The sequence below is a fragment of the Procambarus clarkii genome, chromosome 90, assembly GCF_040958095.1.
Source record: "Procambarus clarkii isolate CNS0578487 chromosome 90, FALCON_Pclarkii_2.0, whole genome shotgun sequence".
NCBI classification, from domain to species: domain Eukaryota; kingdom Metazoa; phylum Arthropoda; class Malacostraca; order Decapoda; family Cambaridae; genus Procambarus; species Procambarus clarkii.
The window spans coordinates 8734607-8752287 of NC_091239.1; the positions used below are offsets into that span (position 1 = coordinate 8734607).

General features: G+C 37.5%; 1 protein-coding gene across 6 annotated transcripts; it reads right to left on the minus strand.

Annotated features, from left to right (window-relative positions):
- Positions 1 to 1812: 1812 nt before the first annotated feature.
- LOC123746534 (regulatory particle non-ATPase 13) lies at positions 1813 to 14727 on the minus strand. Of its 6 annotated transcripts, none has more exons than XM_069318290.1 (11): positions 14279 to 14727; positions 13771 to 13859; positions 13257 to 13480; positions 10528 to 10659; positions 10105 to 10221; positions 9413 to 9651; positions 8720 to 8829; positions 7463 to 7612; positions 6623 to 6780; positions 5079 to 5201; positions 1813 to 2231 (listed from the first exon to the last, which is right to left on the minus strand). In XM_069318290.1, exons 4-11 carry the CDS (start codon positions 10648 to 10650, stop codon positions 2115 to 2117), a joined length of 1137 nt encoding a protein of 378 aa, XP_069174391.1. In that variant the 5' UTR covers positions 10651 to 10659; positions 13257 to 13480; positions 13771 to 13859; positions 14279 to 14727; the 3' UTR covers positions 1813 to 2114. The 6 variants fall into 6 exon arrangements, with proteins under 6 accessions (XP_069174391.1, XP_069174395.1, XP_069174393.1 ...); XM_069318294.1 differs by having other exon boundaries at positions 14258 to 14727; XM_069318292.1 differs by having other exon boundaries at positions 14243 to 14727.
- Positions 14728 to 17681: the final 2954 nt, after the last annotated feature.

The following is a 17681-nucleotide window of genomic DNA, read 5'->3' on the forward strand; positions in this document are numbered from 1 at the left end:
TTCATATTATTCTTCACTCTATATAAATGGAAATGTTCGTTTGTGCATGACCGCTATTCAACCTAACTTCTTTACCGATTGCCTTGATGTTTGACACAACGTTGACTTCCAATATACGCGTCTTTTTTTATATACCTACTATATAGATGCCACACCTGTGACATGTAAAACTAGGCTTTTCTTCAAAACACCACCAATCTCTTCCATGTCAAAGCAACACACATGTTATACTAAATATATGTTAAAATTACATTTCAATTTTTCTGATTGCAATGATAATTGGATTTTTCATACATTCTGATTTATATCCATTTGGATTTCATTATTTTGTCATTTGCCTTGGAATTGAGCTGTGTTGTTTACCATACCGATCATTTCGTGTATATTTGTTTTCCCATATTTTCATGACTTTTTAACTTAAATTCTTATATTTCACTGATGGGAACATCACATCACTTCATGTTCCCAATTTTCTGATGGGAACATCACACCATTTGGGAACGCATCGGACGAGGGAGTTGGGAATGGTTGGGAAGACTGGGGGACAAGGAAGGTTGCTGTGGCTCACCAACACCTTCCCTAGTATTCAATAATATTGTTCAATATTGATATTCTTAAATCTTATTATTCAATAATACTATTGAATATTATTATTATTCATTATATTTTTTTTTCATTACTATCGAAGATTATCGATTAATAAATATTTATTAATATTGATTATTATTCAATATTCAACATTTTTGCCTTCAATTTGTTCTATTTTATTCAATATCTTTTATTGATGTACAATAATGTTTAATTTTGCTAGAGGATTTGTACGTTACCTGAACCTAACTTCTGCCACTTTGCTTGCCTTCTCTGTTCTCTTCACATAGCAAAATACGCACAAATACACAACGTGCAAGACGCTTCGTGCTCACATCTCAACTTAAAGTCCACACAACGGCCTCCAGCCGCACACCCAAAGCGACACATGCCCCACTAGGTCCAGGAACAGTCACGAGGTACAGTCCAGCCAGGACCATCTTCCCAATGTCAGCCCAGGACTATATGCAATCGAGTTTTCACTTGCATATAGTCCCGGGGACCATTCAGGGTTGTTAGCATGTGTTCCTCACCTGTGCCCCAAAGAATGAGGCAATTTGATCAAATCATATGCCCAAGATTAACATCAGAGTGCCAGTGGGGAAGTGGTTCAAATAGCTTCGGCTATCACTTGCTTATGTACGGTCGTGATGGTCAAGTGCATTAAGGCATCCTGTACATACTGCCAGGAGCAACGCAACTGGTATGGGGTTCGAGTCACTTCTCGGGTGGAGTTTTTAGATATATATACACACACACGTATAGAGCTAGGATCATTACCTACATCTACAATAATTATCCTAACTATATACCTATAATAAATACCTTACATATCTTAGAATACGTAGCATATTCTAATAGAGGATAATTTTTTTATATATGTATCTAGGATATATATTCTACATTATCAATATATAATGTAATCTGGATATGTATATTGATAATCTACATGCATCCTAGATATGCATCTAAAATAGATATATATAATCTAGATGTATATCTAGAACATATCTATTTTATTTTCATATTTATTTTATATTTTATTTATTTATGTATTGTACGTACTGAACCATATCCCACGAGATTTCACTACAAATCAACGCCTACAGTCCATGTACATATACAAAACATAAAACTACGTATTACAATCTTGGTCGTAACTAAGTATCAAACCATACAGTTGTGTGCACAGTAATATTAAGAAAGGTTATTAACACTACTATGTTGCCGTATATTATTTAATGAGTTCTATTAGTCTCCTGTTTCAGACTTATCAAAACTACATTCAAAAATCCCAACTTGTACATTACAAATCAACTAATACAATAATGAAAATGTGATGCTGACAGTACACTCCTGTAATAATGGCACATATCATCACTATCTCCTAACTGATAAATATTAAAGGAATATCTTTGACATGCAATTCCACATTGAGGTCATAGGTCCCTTTACAAATCTAGGCATAAGTATCCAATGGTAAAACAAGATATAAAATTGAAGGCAAACATATCCATAGACACCAGTTAGTCAACAGACATGGCATCATCATCATCCTTATCTTGATCCTTGGTTTTATCAGAAACCTCCTTCTCTTCTTCCTTCTTACTGCCTTCCTCTTTACCTTTCTTCTTTCCCAAGGCCTGAAAGTAAGAAATAAAATCTATGAAGGATGATTCATTCAATAGTACCATGACTTTTATTGAAAGTCAAAATACAATATATCATGTATGCTCTACTGTCCTAGTTGTATTTACAGGCGATGAACTACACTAAATCGACAACTAAACACTATCAAGAGTGTATTAGTTTTTAAATCTACTTTTAAAACTGGGAATATTTGTCCAAACACTTGGTCATTATTTAAACATTCAAATAATCGGTTCTCTTTATTATCAACAATATTTCACTGTCACTATGTATCCATATTGGCAATTCAAAATTATGACGCAAAGTATCAAATGTCTAGTTATGTGATGAGATGACAAAAGCTTATTACTGTATTCTATTGTATAGTGTGGCCGATACGCCACCATTTAATTTGTTGCTACTAACCAAACAGCTGGAAATATCCTAGCAACATGTGGTCAGGTCACCATGACCTCAATTAACATCACTGGGAAGGATATCACAGTAACCTATGATATCAGGTAAGACAACCTACATTTTGATGTGCATCTATATAGAGTAAATAATTATCAAATGATTATCAAAAGAAGGCACCAAACCGGGAAAGCTTTGTAGCACCATCAAATGTGCGGAATAATCAGAGGGCGCTAAACATCACCAATGATGCCAATATGAGAACAAAAACGCACAAGGCCAACGATATCAAATGTATCCGATTCACCAACAATTCTATCGAGGGACAACTGACTGCAAGGGACACTCGGAAAGCAGGGCATAGGGAATGGCATAAAGTTCTGCCATGACGATGCCAAGTCTCCAAAGGCAGGCTACACATTGTAAGTGTGGTCAGGAAATAACATTTATGTGATGGCCTACACCGTCTGCAAACTTAGACCCATCAGTGAGGATGGAATTGGAGCGGGAGTGTGAAGAAAAGTGTCCAAGGAAAAGTCAGTTCAGAACTGTAGGAGGGGTAAAACCTTTAGTAATGTGGGTCAGGGATTTACAACATTTAGGAAGGGACACCCTCCACAGGGGGGGCAAGGATGGAACACTAGGAGAAATATTGGTAATACTAACCAAAAGAGAATTTTGCTGGCGAGATAACCAAACAGAAAGACGGAGGTGGATGAAGGGGGACAGGAGCAACAGAAGGAGTAAAATTCAAAGCACAACTTACGCAACAGTGAGGGTATTGTAAGGACTGCGCAAGGTAGCGAAGACAGTATCAATCATGGCAATCCTGGACAGATAGGAATTCAGTGTCAACATACAACCCGAGGGTAGGAGTCGAACGAAAGGCACCAGAGCCAAGGCACAACCCAGTATGGTGCAAACCATTAAGACGGCAAAGCGTATGAGAAACACACAAGCAAGCAGGGCAAACATAATCGACTTTACACAGTACGAGAGAGTAAAGTAAAGAGGAACGTGCGCCTATCCGCTCCCTTAAGTAGGTTAAGGGCCTTAGAGAATTTAACTCGGAGGTAAGAGATATGGGGTGACCAAGACAAACGAGTGTCAAAAATTAACCCAAAAACCTTTGCGGAATCTTTGCACACAAGGGAATGACCATAAAGCGACAAAGAAGGACGAAGAACGACACGCTTCCAAGTAAAAGTCATGGCACAAGTCTTACTTGCACAAAACTTAAAAGCCATGATTGGTGGCCAAAGACGGCATGTCATCAATCGCAAGTTGAAGCCGCCAGTGAAGGAGGGGTGATTCATAACATTGACAGCAGAGGGCAAGATCATCAACATGGAGAGCACAGAAGACGCCAGAAGGAAGAGAGGAAACAAGACCATTGAGGGCAACAAGGAAAAGAGTAGTGCTCAGAACACTACTTTACTTTGGGATACACCTTCGTATGGCCAAAAAGAGGCAGAGAGAGAGTGGCACCAAACCTCACTCTAAAAGAACGACGAGAAAGAGGAACCTTTGGAGGAAGAGAGGGAGATTACCAGCAAGGCCAAAAGAACGAAGTTGGGAAACAATATGGTATCTCCAGGTGGTGTCATAAGCCTTTTCCAGGTCAAAAACGATATCAACAACAGAGGTCTTCGCAGAAAAACCAGTACAAATATAGACTTCAAGTTCACCACGACATCAGTCGTGCTGCGGCACTTGCAAAAACCAAATTCAGAAGGGAAAAGGTGGTGAAAGTGTTAAGAACCACACCAGATGAACACTGACTATTCATTCAAAGAGTTTGCAGACAACTTGTGAGGGCAATAGAACAGAAGTTCTTAGGGAGGGGTGTCCCAAGAGACCCCGTTTTCCGTATAAGGAGTATAGCGGCACCGAGCCACTCCTCACGGACCGATGACGACTCCCAGACCTGGTTATATAGACTCGGTAAATACCCAGACGTGCAAAGAGGGAGATGGGTATCTATATAAAGGTTCAGACAACTCTAATAGTAACTTTTCAACGAAACTACCACATACAATTCCTGCGAACCGTACCGACTACATGTGTCCGCTCTACATTACTACCAAACGTGGTGACAACTAATAAATCCAAGAATAGTAGTGCTTTATATTTAACAAAAAATGTCCCCCCTCCCTCCCCCAACAGAAAATTCACCTTCACAGTTTTCATTTTAAACTAAATTTTCATTCAAAGTTGTCTCCCATATAAAGTTTTCATACTAAGGACTCTAATCTATTATTATATTTTAAACAATTATAATGCTTATAAACAACATTTGCTTCCAAAGACACCTTTGTAAATGTCCCAGCCCAAAATATAATATTGTTCTACTTATATTTTCTCAAGACATTATATACATATTTAGAGGAACAGTCTTATTAAGAGGTATTGTCCAACGGATAGTGAATACAATGTACGCAACCAACCTTAATAAATGCTTCCATATCACATGACGAGGCAGCCAAAACAGCATCCTCTCCAAGACCAAACTGGTTAATGAGAGGGCCTAACTGCCCAGACTGAAGGGCACTGCTGAACAAGCTCACAGCCTGAAAATACCATTAACAACTTAAATACAGTACATATTGTATTTGCTTTTATATGAACAATAATGACCTTCTGAGTGATACCTTCCAACTTTGAACCTGCCTATTATGGATCCCTCAAAATAAATGTTTCATATGAATTTCCATATTGTGATTATTAATATACATAAATCTCCACAAATAAATATTTCCTAATTCTAATCGTCATTCAGTAGACCTCTGTGCGATAATTGTATTCGGAAACATTATCTCCTAAAGTGTTAAATGGAACAAGCTTAAGATATCACAGATAATATTGTGTTAAAACTACAATTTTCACCCATGGGAAAGTCAAATAGCCTCATTCACTCATGGTCCCACCTTTGACAAACTCTTAAGAGCTGCATCCTCATAAATACTATAAATGTTTCCATCAATAGATTGGTTCTCAATCTCTATACACCGCTTCTCCTACTAGTTGTCCATCATACCAAATGGTAACATTTCAATTTCACAGTGAAGTTGGCCAAAACATGGCAAAAATGAATGATCAAACTCGTAAAAATGTGATCACTCCCTTCAATAACACAACATTTAGCCCTTTTGGATAAAATAGTTATTAAATTTTAGTTAACATTCTGTAGTTATTACCCATTTTCAGGTATACATCAAAATCATACAATATTTGCAAATGTAAACAACATTCCACACATCCTTATGTCACTAACATGTACGTCAACTCTAGACCAATGAATTGTACAAGTCAACCTGTTAATTATTTCACCTCGGCACCCTTAGATATCAAATTACAAAACCACTGTATTCTTGGCACCTTGCAAAAACTTAGATGGACCTGTGTATGTTCACCACCAGGTTATCTTTGTTGACCATGTCAGCTTGCTTTTACCAATATTTTAACACTTGTCTCACTACAGACATCACATTATCATTTAAAAGGTCAATGCAATGGCCGGTTACAGCTTTAGCTGAGCAAGTTTTTTTCAATAAAAACTTTGCAGTTCTTCCCATACATCACACATTTTCTTAATGAGGAAGGGACATCCTCTACTGTCTCAACTCGACTATTTTCTTATGTTGAACCTTACCACCGATTTTCTTGGGACCCATGGGAAGATATATAATAACCATTTAAGTTCAAAACCAAACAAAATACTATAATTCTTTACAAAGAATTCAAGCATCATTGTCACTAGACGGGAGGCACTGGTGAACCGAGGCGCAGTGGCTGTGCCACCACCCACTAGGTCGGGCATACGCGTATAAACAAACTTCCTTACCAGAGGCAAAGTTTGTTATCCGATTCGGATTTCACAAAGAAATTGGGCTCATAAACAACAAATTTTGTAAAGAGGGGCATTCGTAAACCAAGGTGTGTCTGTATTAATATACATACTACATATTAAACCCAGACAAGCATATTGTACCTGCTGGAACTGAGGAGAAGTGACTGTTCCTCGGAGTTGTTCAGTAGGAGGTAACTCATCAGACGTTGCAGGAAGATAAGGACGAAGTTGATTCACAAAATCTTCATTGGTCAAGATCGGCTGAAGAGCTTCTGCAGTCATGGCCGAACTCAGATCCACTTTTGGAAAAACAAACCTTTACTAATACAACAATCAATATTTATGGTACATTTATCGGAATGATAATGAATAATACCCATTCTTACAATGGGTATCAATTAAATGTGTGACCACCTATGATATGTATTGCTCACTAAAACCTTCTGTAAAAGGGCACGACACACTTTTCAACATGAGGAAAAGCATCAAGTGATAATTTCCTTGTTAATCATACCAGGGAATGTCTATCAAAATTAGAACTTAAAGTATTTACTAAATAACAGGACAGAACTTTTGGAAAAAGACTGAATATATAAGGTACAGCATGAAAGATAATATTGAATAATGTAAATTTCTCATCCCTCTCAAATTTGCCCTTAACCTTCTTACAATGTGTGATAAAACTTTTGCCAATACTTCAAAAACATTATCTTTTTGCCTACAGTATCGGAGCCAGACCTAGACCCTACTGGTATAAAAATCCCAATATTCTTCTTGCAACCTATCTTTCCACCTTAATGTACTTCTAATTGTATGATAAATTCACAATACTACTTTCCTAATATACCTATTGACCCTACCAGTTCAAAACCATCTCCTTAAAGAACTTTGATGCTAGGAAATAATTTCCTTTCAAAACTGAAGACCTTGCGTCATTTCTCACCAAACACCCCTCATACAAGTACTAGCAACTTGTCTTACCTGCAACCCTGGGTGAACCTGACACATCCGGTGGAACAGAGATCCCAGAAAGGATATTCTGTAAATCTGACAACTGAATCGGCACAACACTGCCACTGCCAGGAGTGGTACTATTACTTTCCCGGCTATTGCTCCCACCTCTAGCAGAATCTGAAAAATTATATACATAAATAACTAACTTTTCTCAACAACAATAATAATCCCCTAATGAAAGACTCTGTCCCTTGGTGGCATTTACCCAACAATTGGAAATATTCTAAACAAACCTTCAGCTATTCCACAATGACATTCTTCTTTGGCTTCCTTTTTTAAATTAATTTTATCTACACGAAGACTTGCAGTGTATCTATTTTCAGACGAGCGTCTGCATAAGGTCACTTATTTGCTCATTACAACATTATATTTACATTGTCACTATGCAGATGAAAGTCTGCAACTGAAGGCGAGCCCTGGTCCAGGCTTGGGTACTCACCGAGGAAGGCCCTACTCATAAACAATAGTAGCTGTTGAGCTACTTTCCTCAACTGCAATGTTAGTAACCATACATTTTGCCTGTATTCTTTGGCATTTTAGGTTAAAATTCAATACAACTGGCATTTGAGATTATTGTATGACAACTTTGAGGATTAAAATATAAAATATTGTATAACAAAAACTACAGATTACAATGCTGTATCTATTAACATACAAATATTGTGTAATAAAATATAATTATGCGCCTTCACCCATTTTATTTGTAAAGTGAATTTTTTTTTTCAAGTGTTCAGGTATGTGTAACCAGACTCAAAGTTTTAGGTCTCTTGGTGATCAACTTAAAAAGGGTTTTCTATAGACAAACAACAGTATACAATATTAAACCAAAGAGACATTAATTAAAACCTAAACATTACAAAATTCTTGCAAGTTGTTATCCACTCTATACGTCATGTTCACTCAATGTTTCTACTTGCTTACAACAGTAAGATATGCTCATTAATAGGAAGACACACCAAGTCACTATAACTATATATTTTAAAGCACACAGTGGGGGACAACTATTGCACAAGAACTCGGATACAAAGACATGCGAGGGAATGGGGGCCCAACCACTTATATCATCAGTAATATAATGCTGACCCCCTCAAAGATGCCAGACCATCGCTGTTCTCAGTGCTGTACCAATGTTTAGAACAGGATTCGAGCTGATGCGAGTTTAAAGTTTAAGACTAATTTCTATAGTGTCTACAAGCACATTTACATCTTTGTGATCTACTATACCTTGAGCAGGGGTAGGGGCAGGTGTTGGGGTGGTGGTAGCAGCTGTTGTTGTGGCAGAAGTCGAGCTGCTACTTCCACTACCGCTTCGACCCCCACCACTGCCAGACCTACTGCAAATAGATGAAAATACAAATGCCAACCAATTATTATGATTTAACAACTAAAAATACTCCTAAAGATGGGTTCAACATTTATGATGTTTTTCCATGAAAAAACAAAAACGGGAAGGATCAAAAGTACAACAGTACAAGCCCAACAGACAAAATACATATTTGAAAACATATATCCCAACACATTATTTAAACAACACTATTTACTTTAACATATCTGCCATTATGAACACAGCTCTATAGTACTCGGCAAATTCTGTACCAAAACTAGAAAGACCAAACCTCTGTTCTCAACCAATCAAACGAAGCATTTCAAATTACAACAAATACTGTACGCTTGATAGAAAATTATACCAAAATCTCAAATTACTTGCTGTCTGAAAGCGTTTCTGCAATATTTGTGTTTAGTTTTACAGTATTTATACTTTTCTACACTAAAATGACATGCCAAATTTCTTTCAATACTCTTGTTAAGTTCACTAATACTCCTGGTTAAAATCTTGTCAAGCTTGCTAATAAACTATTTAAAGAAATATTTATACAACGTTGTCTCAATTAATACATATTTATATAATAAACTTACCCTGGACCAAGCAGTGTTGCCAAACTGGACATTCCACTTCCCAAGATCTGCATCAGCTGTTGTTGTGAAATATTCCCAAACAGATTCTGGATATCAGAATCCCTTAAATTGGTAATTTCAGATCCCAGGGCAGGATTTGCAGTTGAACCAGATGGGCGCTGTGACCCTGGAGCTGGTGGATTATTGAGTAGTTCATTCACTTTGCGAGACTGTTCATCATCCTTGTCCGTCTTGGGCTCCTAAAGTAAAAACAAAAAGTGTGGCATTTATAATACAACCTGTTTAGGTATGATTACCAGAATGGTCTATACTGTACAGTATATATGTTTTATTATATGCTATAGATGGTTCATTACCTTCCAGCACATTACTGTAAACACCAATTCACAATGCACCATCTAGCCCTCGGCACATTAGATAAATTACCATAGGTTACTTCAGCAATCTTACCACCTATGGAGGCAAAACCTTAAAGTACGCAAATAATGTGGAAGTTCATGATGTGCTACATTTCATTTATATCGAGTCATTTGCTGTAAATTTCAACACCTACTACAGTACTTAATTTCTTCTTAAAAGTTTTCTACTTTAAAACTACTAGTCTTTACTTACCAATACATTTTGCCCTACTGTAACAATTTATCAACAACCACAAATTCAATGTCATATACAAGTACACGTTTTTTTTTTACCTGCATCCAAAAGAAGAGTCGTCTGCTTGACGATTTAAACTTTAGTACATAAACTCTACCAGTGGTGCACTGTGACACACGCTTATATTCACAGTCATCAGGGAAAATAATCAGATCCTGAAAAATAACAGCTTTCTTTAAAATTTATGCTTTCAAGCCACATTTCCATTAAAAAAAAAATAATTAAGCTTTTGACAATCTATACATGCAACTGCTTGCAAAATAAAATTTGGGTTAGATTTTATACTGAACTACAAAAAGTATCACTTTTAATATAAGATTGTCCGTCACAATCCCTGCATTATTTCACCTGTTCGATAGCCACATAGAATACTTTTGGCTTACTATGGTTACAATGATTCACAAATATTTTTATTCTGAAGATAAAACTGTCTTGCCTTTCAAGTGAAGTAAATGTCCTACCTCTTCAACTGTTCCAGTGCCACGGTCCTTCCAACAGAAATGCATAAGGGAATCATCTGCTTGGTACAGATACACCAAACCCTTCCTCTTGTCTGGGTACACCATCTGTCCTTTTGTGTACATCTTCCCAGCCTGTAGATTACAACAAATTCAGCTTTCGTCAAATATGTCAAGCTAAAAACCACTTTATTCAGAGCACTGCAACACAGATGGAATAATACACTACTAAATGCTTCAAGAATAATTATCAGAAATTGACTGGCTCAATCTTCCATCAATAATTATAAATAAATTCAGTACTGTATGTTTGGACAAATAGTCATAATGCAATCACAAAAATATTAAGGTTACCCTATCAATAGACAGGTACTGTACGACTCTAGACACATGTGAGTAACAGTGTGACTTGCAATTCCCAATACATCATTTTTATACTTACCTTTTATGTCCATTACATTTTTAATAATAATTTTTATTTTTTTTTTCCAGTTATTACAACTCATCTCCTCTAAAATTTAACATCATCACAATTTAAATACATTTCTTTTCATTCTATGATAAATGCCCTACTAACTGAACACCAAGTTAAAAATTTGAATTTTCTATCCAAATACAGTAACTACACAAAACTTTTTTTTTTAATTACAACCAACATTCACTTCTCCCTTACATTAAACTATTTGCATTTTTTAGTAATGTTAGCCATTTTCTAATCGATACATTCTTCCATATCTACACAAATTATAAAAGAAAATACACAAGTGAGGCAAAGTACAATCCAATCCAGTGCAGGAAAGGGCATTTACTCTCAAGCAGTGCTCCCACTTTTCTACAGAAGAATCCTATAGAATAAAATATTCAGGGAGGTGAACATTTCCGGAAGCGAACTGCCCAACTGTCATTAATGGATAAAGCCAGGGTGATACCCTCTAGAAACTCTCAAAAGGAACACTGCCACAGGGAATAGGAGTGACTACAGGGCAAACGAAGATAAACAAATCCCTCTACGAAACTACTCTGTACGAACTTAAGTAGCTACCAGAACTTTTGCGGGAAAACAATAACAGGTAAACAAAATCCTTGGGGAAACAACTTACCGCATCTGGAGCAACGCCACAAGTTAATCAAGGGGGAGGGATCTAGCCAGTAATAATGTATTTGATTAGTTACAAAAAAATTAATATAAAACAATAGAACAGGCCAACAATCAATATTTATATGACCACTATGCATATAATATTTCAATATATAAATAAAACAATAAATCATTTATAAAATACAGGTCTTAAGGCCTAACTGCAACATGCTTGCCTCCAGACTGACACCAATTATAAGGATGGTAACCGAGTCCGTTACACTTATGTCCATTCTATGTTGCCCTCCGACAGCATGTTAAGAGCTGAATACTTAGGCAAAGAAACTGCCTTAAGAGCCGTAAATTAGTTTACTCTGAGTGTCAATAAGCCTTCTGCGAGCAGCAGTACCCAAACAACTTCAAGATCGGGGGATCTGACAAAAATGTACACCAGAAACATCCGCACGCTCATTTCATACCATACAGCTGTGCTGTAAAGATGATAGCACTTGTTTTTCCTGATAGTCTCCGGAGGTAAACGAAACAACATTACCAAACACCCTCCGCAGACTTAGACCCATCGGTGAAGACAGACACGGAGGGGGAAATGAGAAGTGCTCAAGCAAAACACGTTTTAGAACCGTACGAGGGGTAAAACCTTTAGTGATGCGGGTCAAGTATGCACAAAACCGTGGAAGAGGCACTCTCCACAGGGGGTGGGGGCCCAAACAAGGCACACCACCAGGAGAAACATTAGAAATACGAACGGAAAGACAATCCTGCACGCGATATAACCCAACATAAAAAGGGAGCTGGTGAACAACACCAACCGCACGAACAGGGGGCACAACCACTGAAATAGGATGGGAAGGAGCAACAGCCAAAAGTAGGGGCCCAGCAACAAAGCCAAGCCTTGTTACCCGCCGGGGAGGAGGGAGGACAGGAGACAGGCTTACAATTCTGACTTAACGTGTCCCAGCGACTACGTACTGGGAAACGGATTCCGGCGTCTCAACAGGAGAAGCTGAACGAGAGCACACACGACGCCCGTTAGGAGAGCGATGGACATCCGCCTCCACCAACAGGCGGCGGGGAGACAATAGATGGAGAAGGAGGATCGAAGGGAGACGAGGAAAATACACAAGAGACATGACACCCAGTAGAAAGAAGGGGAACCCCCAGACAGAACTAGGAGGGGCACCCTTCGGTAGACAACTCAAAGGAACAGAGGAGGGGGCACTGGGCGTATCAGGGTCCAAGGCCAGGAAACGTTCGAGTATGATGAAGGTGGGAACGACGAGAAGAGCGCAACATTGCTTATAGATTTTTCTATATAGTGACAAAAACGATTTGAAAGTAAACACTTTTACACAACTTTATATTTCACAGGTTAAGGCTCTGCACTTAAATTAAACCCCTCGCTATGAGGGCCCCGATATGTCTGTAGTAGTTGTCAAACTGCCACTTATTTCAGCACCTCAATGTCAACCTCGTACCATCAACCTCCAACTCCGTTATTCCACAACACCCACACACTTAACTATTGCATGCCGCCAATCTACTCCCTTCATCCCTTGTTTTACATTTTCCAACCTAACAAATGAAAGCAAATGCCGTCCACCACGCCCTATTGTCATCACGTAAATTTACTTACCTGGACCTCGAGTGAATCGCTTCAACATTTACCAATTCGTTAAGCCCGGTACACTTCAAGCAAGTAGTTAATTTAACGTTGGCAGTAACACTTATGTAAGGTACAGTTAATCCAACGACGTTATGAGGCTTTCGCGGTATTTTATATGCACTCATCCGCTCTATTCAATTTATCGTTTCCCAATAGCAACACTTATTACTTTCTGTTATTGCAGCCACTTCTCCCTACAACATGCGACACTGACTAAATTAACCTCATCGTTGATTATTTGGAAATGATGATATCAAACACTAACATTTTTTTCTAATTCATTATTAAATCTTTCACAACGTGAACAATAATTCTTGCAAAACTACCTTCCTGTCAAATTCCACAATTAACTTATAACTACTCTGGCGCCTCACCGTGACATTCAAACAGCCACAAAATAAACAGTCACCATTACACTGTAGTAAAGTGGCAAAACCTACAACCTATCCCCAAGAAAACTCTACAAGAATACCCAGACACTTACTGCCAAGTGTTCACGAATAATGAAGTTGAAGCGTCTCACTGTTCAACTTCCAGACAGCCCAGGGGTCCTGCCAATCACTCCGGTATTACCTGCAACAAGCCAACAGTTACCCGATGCTACAAATATAAATTATTCAATCATGCATATACCATATCTTTAATTGCAACCTGCACCTACTCAAACTTAATTTGATGTACCTGCTCATTTCAAATGCATATTTTAAACCCATACATACAACCTGGATAGTAAACAGCTCTTACTTGTGGGTTTACACCCTCTGACCACCCTAATATTAATAAATAGTATGTACTGACTGAATTTAGGTGGTCGTCCAGTTGCAATTTTAAAAAACTAAAGAACCCCTCAACACGATTTAACCGCTTTGTGCGGTATCCTAATAAAATATTAAAATGCCTCAAACTTTAACTACGTATTCAATAACTCATTGAAACTTATCTGCTAACTCAAGTACCACATCTAGCCAAACCTCGACATCTGCAACCACCACCTGCTCTGCATCGTCTAAGACTTTATTCATCGGTCCACCACTGGTCCCATCACAACGGTAGTCTCCTGCACATTTCCGCATCACCAGTAGGCTCCTTTCAAGCGATGCCTCTTCCAACCATTACCTCATTCACTTCAATAGCCCTGAAATTAATAACGGTACAATTCAATACATATTTATACATTTTTTAATACTGATTAGGGATCAGGACTAAAATGAACTGCCTATATATATCCCCAAAGAGGGTATATACGGCAGCAGTAAAATAGATATTTGATATTTTTGACCCTATGTATTGGCGTTTTGCGGGTGTACAATATGAGTGTAAGCTAGGGGATCTGTCAGCCCTAGCGACCCCAAAGGGTAACGGGGTACCAGCTCAGAGTAACATCACGCCCTAACACTAACTTGTACACCACAACTATGCCAATACTGGGGTCAAAATAACGTTCCGTCGAGCCTCACCCACCAAGTCGACTCAACAGCCAATCACGTTTCGATTTCTCACTTGACGTCACATTCTCGCAACCTCTACTCTCATTGGTCGGCTCCACCTAATTGGATAATCTAGTAATTCATGACAATTATGTATGAAAACTAAAGTATATATACCCAATGTATGAGAAACATACAAATACCATATGTATGAGAAACAATGTTTGACTTTACACTCACAAATTATTACTTTTGATTACTTAATAATAAGTATTATTATAATGAATAAATAATAGGAATACTTATTCAAGCTGTAAGTACAGTACACTATAGTACAGTACCGTACAGGACATTCCACTACACTACTGTTGCCTACACAAAACTACAATACCGTACAATACAGTATGGTACTGTACAATATCGTACACAATAAAACAGTATAATACATTACGGTACAGTCCACTACAGAGCAGTACAGTACACTATAGGACACAAAAGTACACTACCCTACACTCACAGTTCGTTACTTGCCTTTCAAATGTACCAACGGCATTACCATTAAAATTTGGTTCTATTTAAATAACTCTTTCTTCAATGTAACAATGGGGAGAGAACACATTGGTGCAATGCCGGTCTATGGCAACTGACGCTAGTATCACTAACAACCATTATTATTTCATTATTACCTTTCCAACCCTTCATTTTCCTCTATAAACAACACCAATGTATATTTATATACGTCATTTAAGCCATACATGCACACTGCCACTAGTAGTCTCCGTGGTGTAGTGGTAAGACACTCGTCTGGCGTTCCGCGAGCGCTATGTCATGGGTTCGTATCCTGGCCGGGGAGGATTTACTGGGCGCAATTCTTTAACTGTAGCCTCTGTTTAACGCAACAGTAAAATGTGTACTTGGATGAAAAAACGATTCTTCGCGGCAGGGGATCGTATTCCAGGGACCATAGGATTAAGGACTTGCCCGAAACGCTACGCGTACTAGTGGCTGTACAAGAATGTAACAACTCTTGTATATATCTCAAAAAAAAAAAAAAAAAAAAGTAATAACGATTATTTAACATACAATCAATTAGTGTTTTTACACATTTATGCAAAGTCATCACTCATTTAGATTTATAAAGATCTTGTGCGTTAGACTTTTGATCATTTGAACTCTTCTCATTCGTTTTTAGAGAATGGCGCTATATTATGCTTTGTTCAGCTAAGCTAAGCAAGCAACGCTAGACTGCACTAGGCTACGGTAAGATACAGTACCGTCAAATATAGGGTACAATACAGGGTACAGTGCACCCTACAATACAGTACAGAACATTATAGTACACTACCCTACAATACAGTACAGTACCGTTCAGTAGAGTCTAGTACAATACAGTATAGGACAGTGCAGTAGAGGCTACAGTACAGGGTGCAGTACATTGCACAACAGTATAGTGCAGACCAGTACAGTACTATACATTAAAGTGAAGTACAATACAATGCATTGTACTGTATTGTACATACAAGTACCGTGGAAGATTGTTCTACTACAAATTCCCCTATACATCCTACTAACAATTCCCAAACAAATCCGACTACAAATTCCCCTAAAAATAATATTATAAATTACCCGAGAAATCATCAAAAATCCTACTAGGATTCCCCTAACAATTCTACTAAAAAATCACCTATAAATGTTACTACAATTCCTACTATAAATCCTACAAGCAATCCCACTACGAAACCCCTACAAATTCAACTCAAAATCATCTAAAAATTCTACTTGGATTCCTACTACAAATGCTCCTAAAAATCCACTATAAATCGTACTACAAATCTCTATAAATCATACTAGCAATCATACTACAATTCATACTAGACAAACTATTAGGAATCATACTACAAATAATACTAGGAATCTCACTAAAAATCCAACTAGGATTCCCCTAAACATTCTACTAGAAATTACCTACAATACTATGACAATTCCTACTACTTTCTTCAATATTTCATATTATTCTTCACTCTATATAAATGGAAATGTTCGTTTGTGCATGACCGCTATTCAACCTAACTTCTTTACCGATTGCCTTGATTTTTGACACAACGTTGACTTCCAATATACGCGTCTTTTTTTATATACCTACTATATAGATGCCACACCTGTGACATGTAAAACTAGGCTTTTCTTCAAAACACCACCAATCTCTTCCATGTCAAAGCAACACACGTTATACTAAATATATGTTAAAATTACATTTCAATTTTTCTGATTGCAATGATAATTGGATTTTTCATACATTCTGATTTATATCCATTTGGATTTCATTATTTTGTCATTTGCCTTGGAATTGAGCTGTGTTGTTTACCATACCGATCATTTCGTGTATATATTTGTTTTCCCATATTTTCATGACTTTTTAACTTAAATTCTTATATTTCACTGATGGGAACATCACATCACTTCATGTTCCCAATTTTCTGATGGGAACATCACACCATTTGGGAACGCATCGGACGAGGGAGTTGGGAATGGTTGGGAAGACTAGGGGACAAGGAAGGTTGCTGTGGCTCACCAACGCCTTGCCTAGTATTCAATAATATTGTTCAATATTGATATTCTTAAATCTTATTATTCAATAATACTATTGAATATTAATATTATTCAATATATTTTTTTTCATTACTATCGAAGATTATTGATTAATAAATATTTGTTATTAATATTGATTATTATTCAATATTCAACATTTTTGCCTTCAATTTGTTCTATTTTATTCAATATCTTTTATTGATGTACAATAATGTTTAATTTTGCTAGGGGATTTGTACGTTACCTGAACCTAACTTCTGCCACTTTGCTTGCCTTCTCTGTTCTCTTCACATAGCAAAATACGCACAAATACACAACGTGCAAGACGCTTCGTGCTCACATCTCAACTTAAAGTCCACACAACGGCCTCCAGCCGCAC

Coding starts and splice junctions, on each gene's coding strand:
- LOC123746534 (XM_069318290.1), bottom strand. CDS start 10,650: ATGTACACAAAAGGACAGATGGTGTACCCAGACAAGAGGAAGGGTTTG. Junction 10,222..10,527: donor GCACTGGAACAGTTGAAGAG/GTAGGACATTTA, acceptor GTTATTTTTCAG/GATCTGATTATTTTCCCTGA. Junction 7,613..8,719: donor TGCCCCTACCCCTGCTCAAG/GTATAGTAGATC, acceptor ATAATTTTTCAG/ATTCTGCTAGAGGTGGGAGC.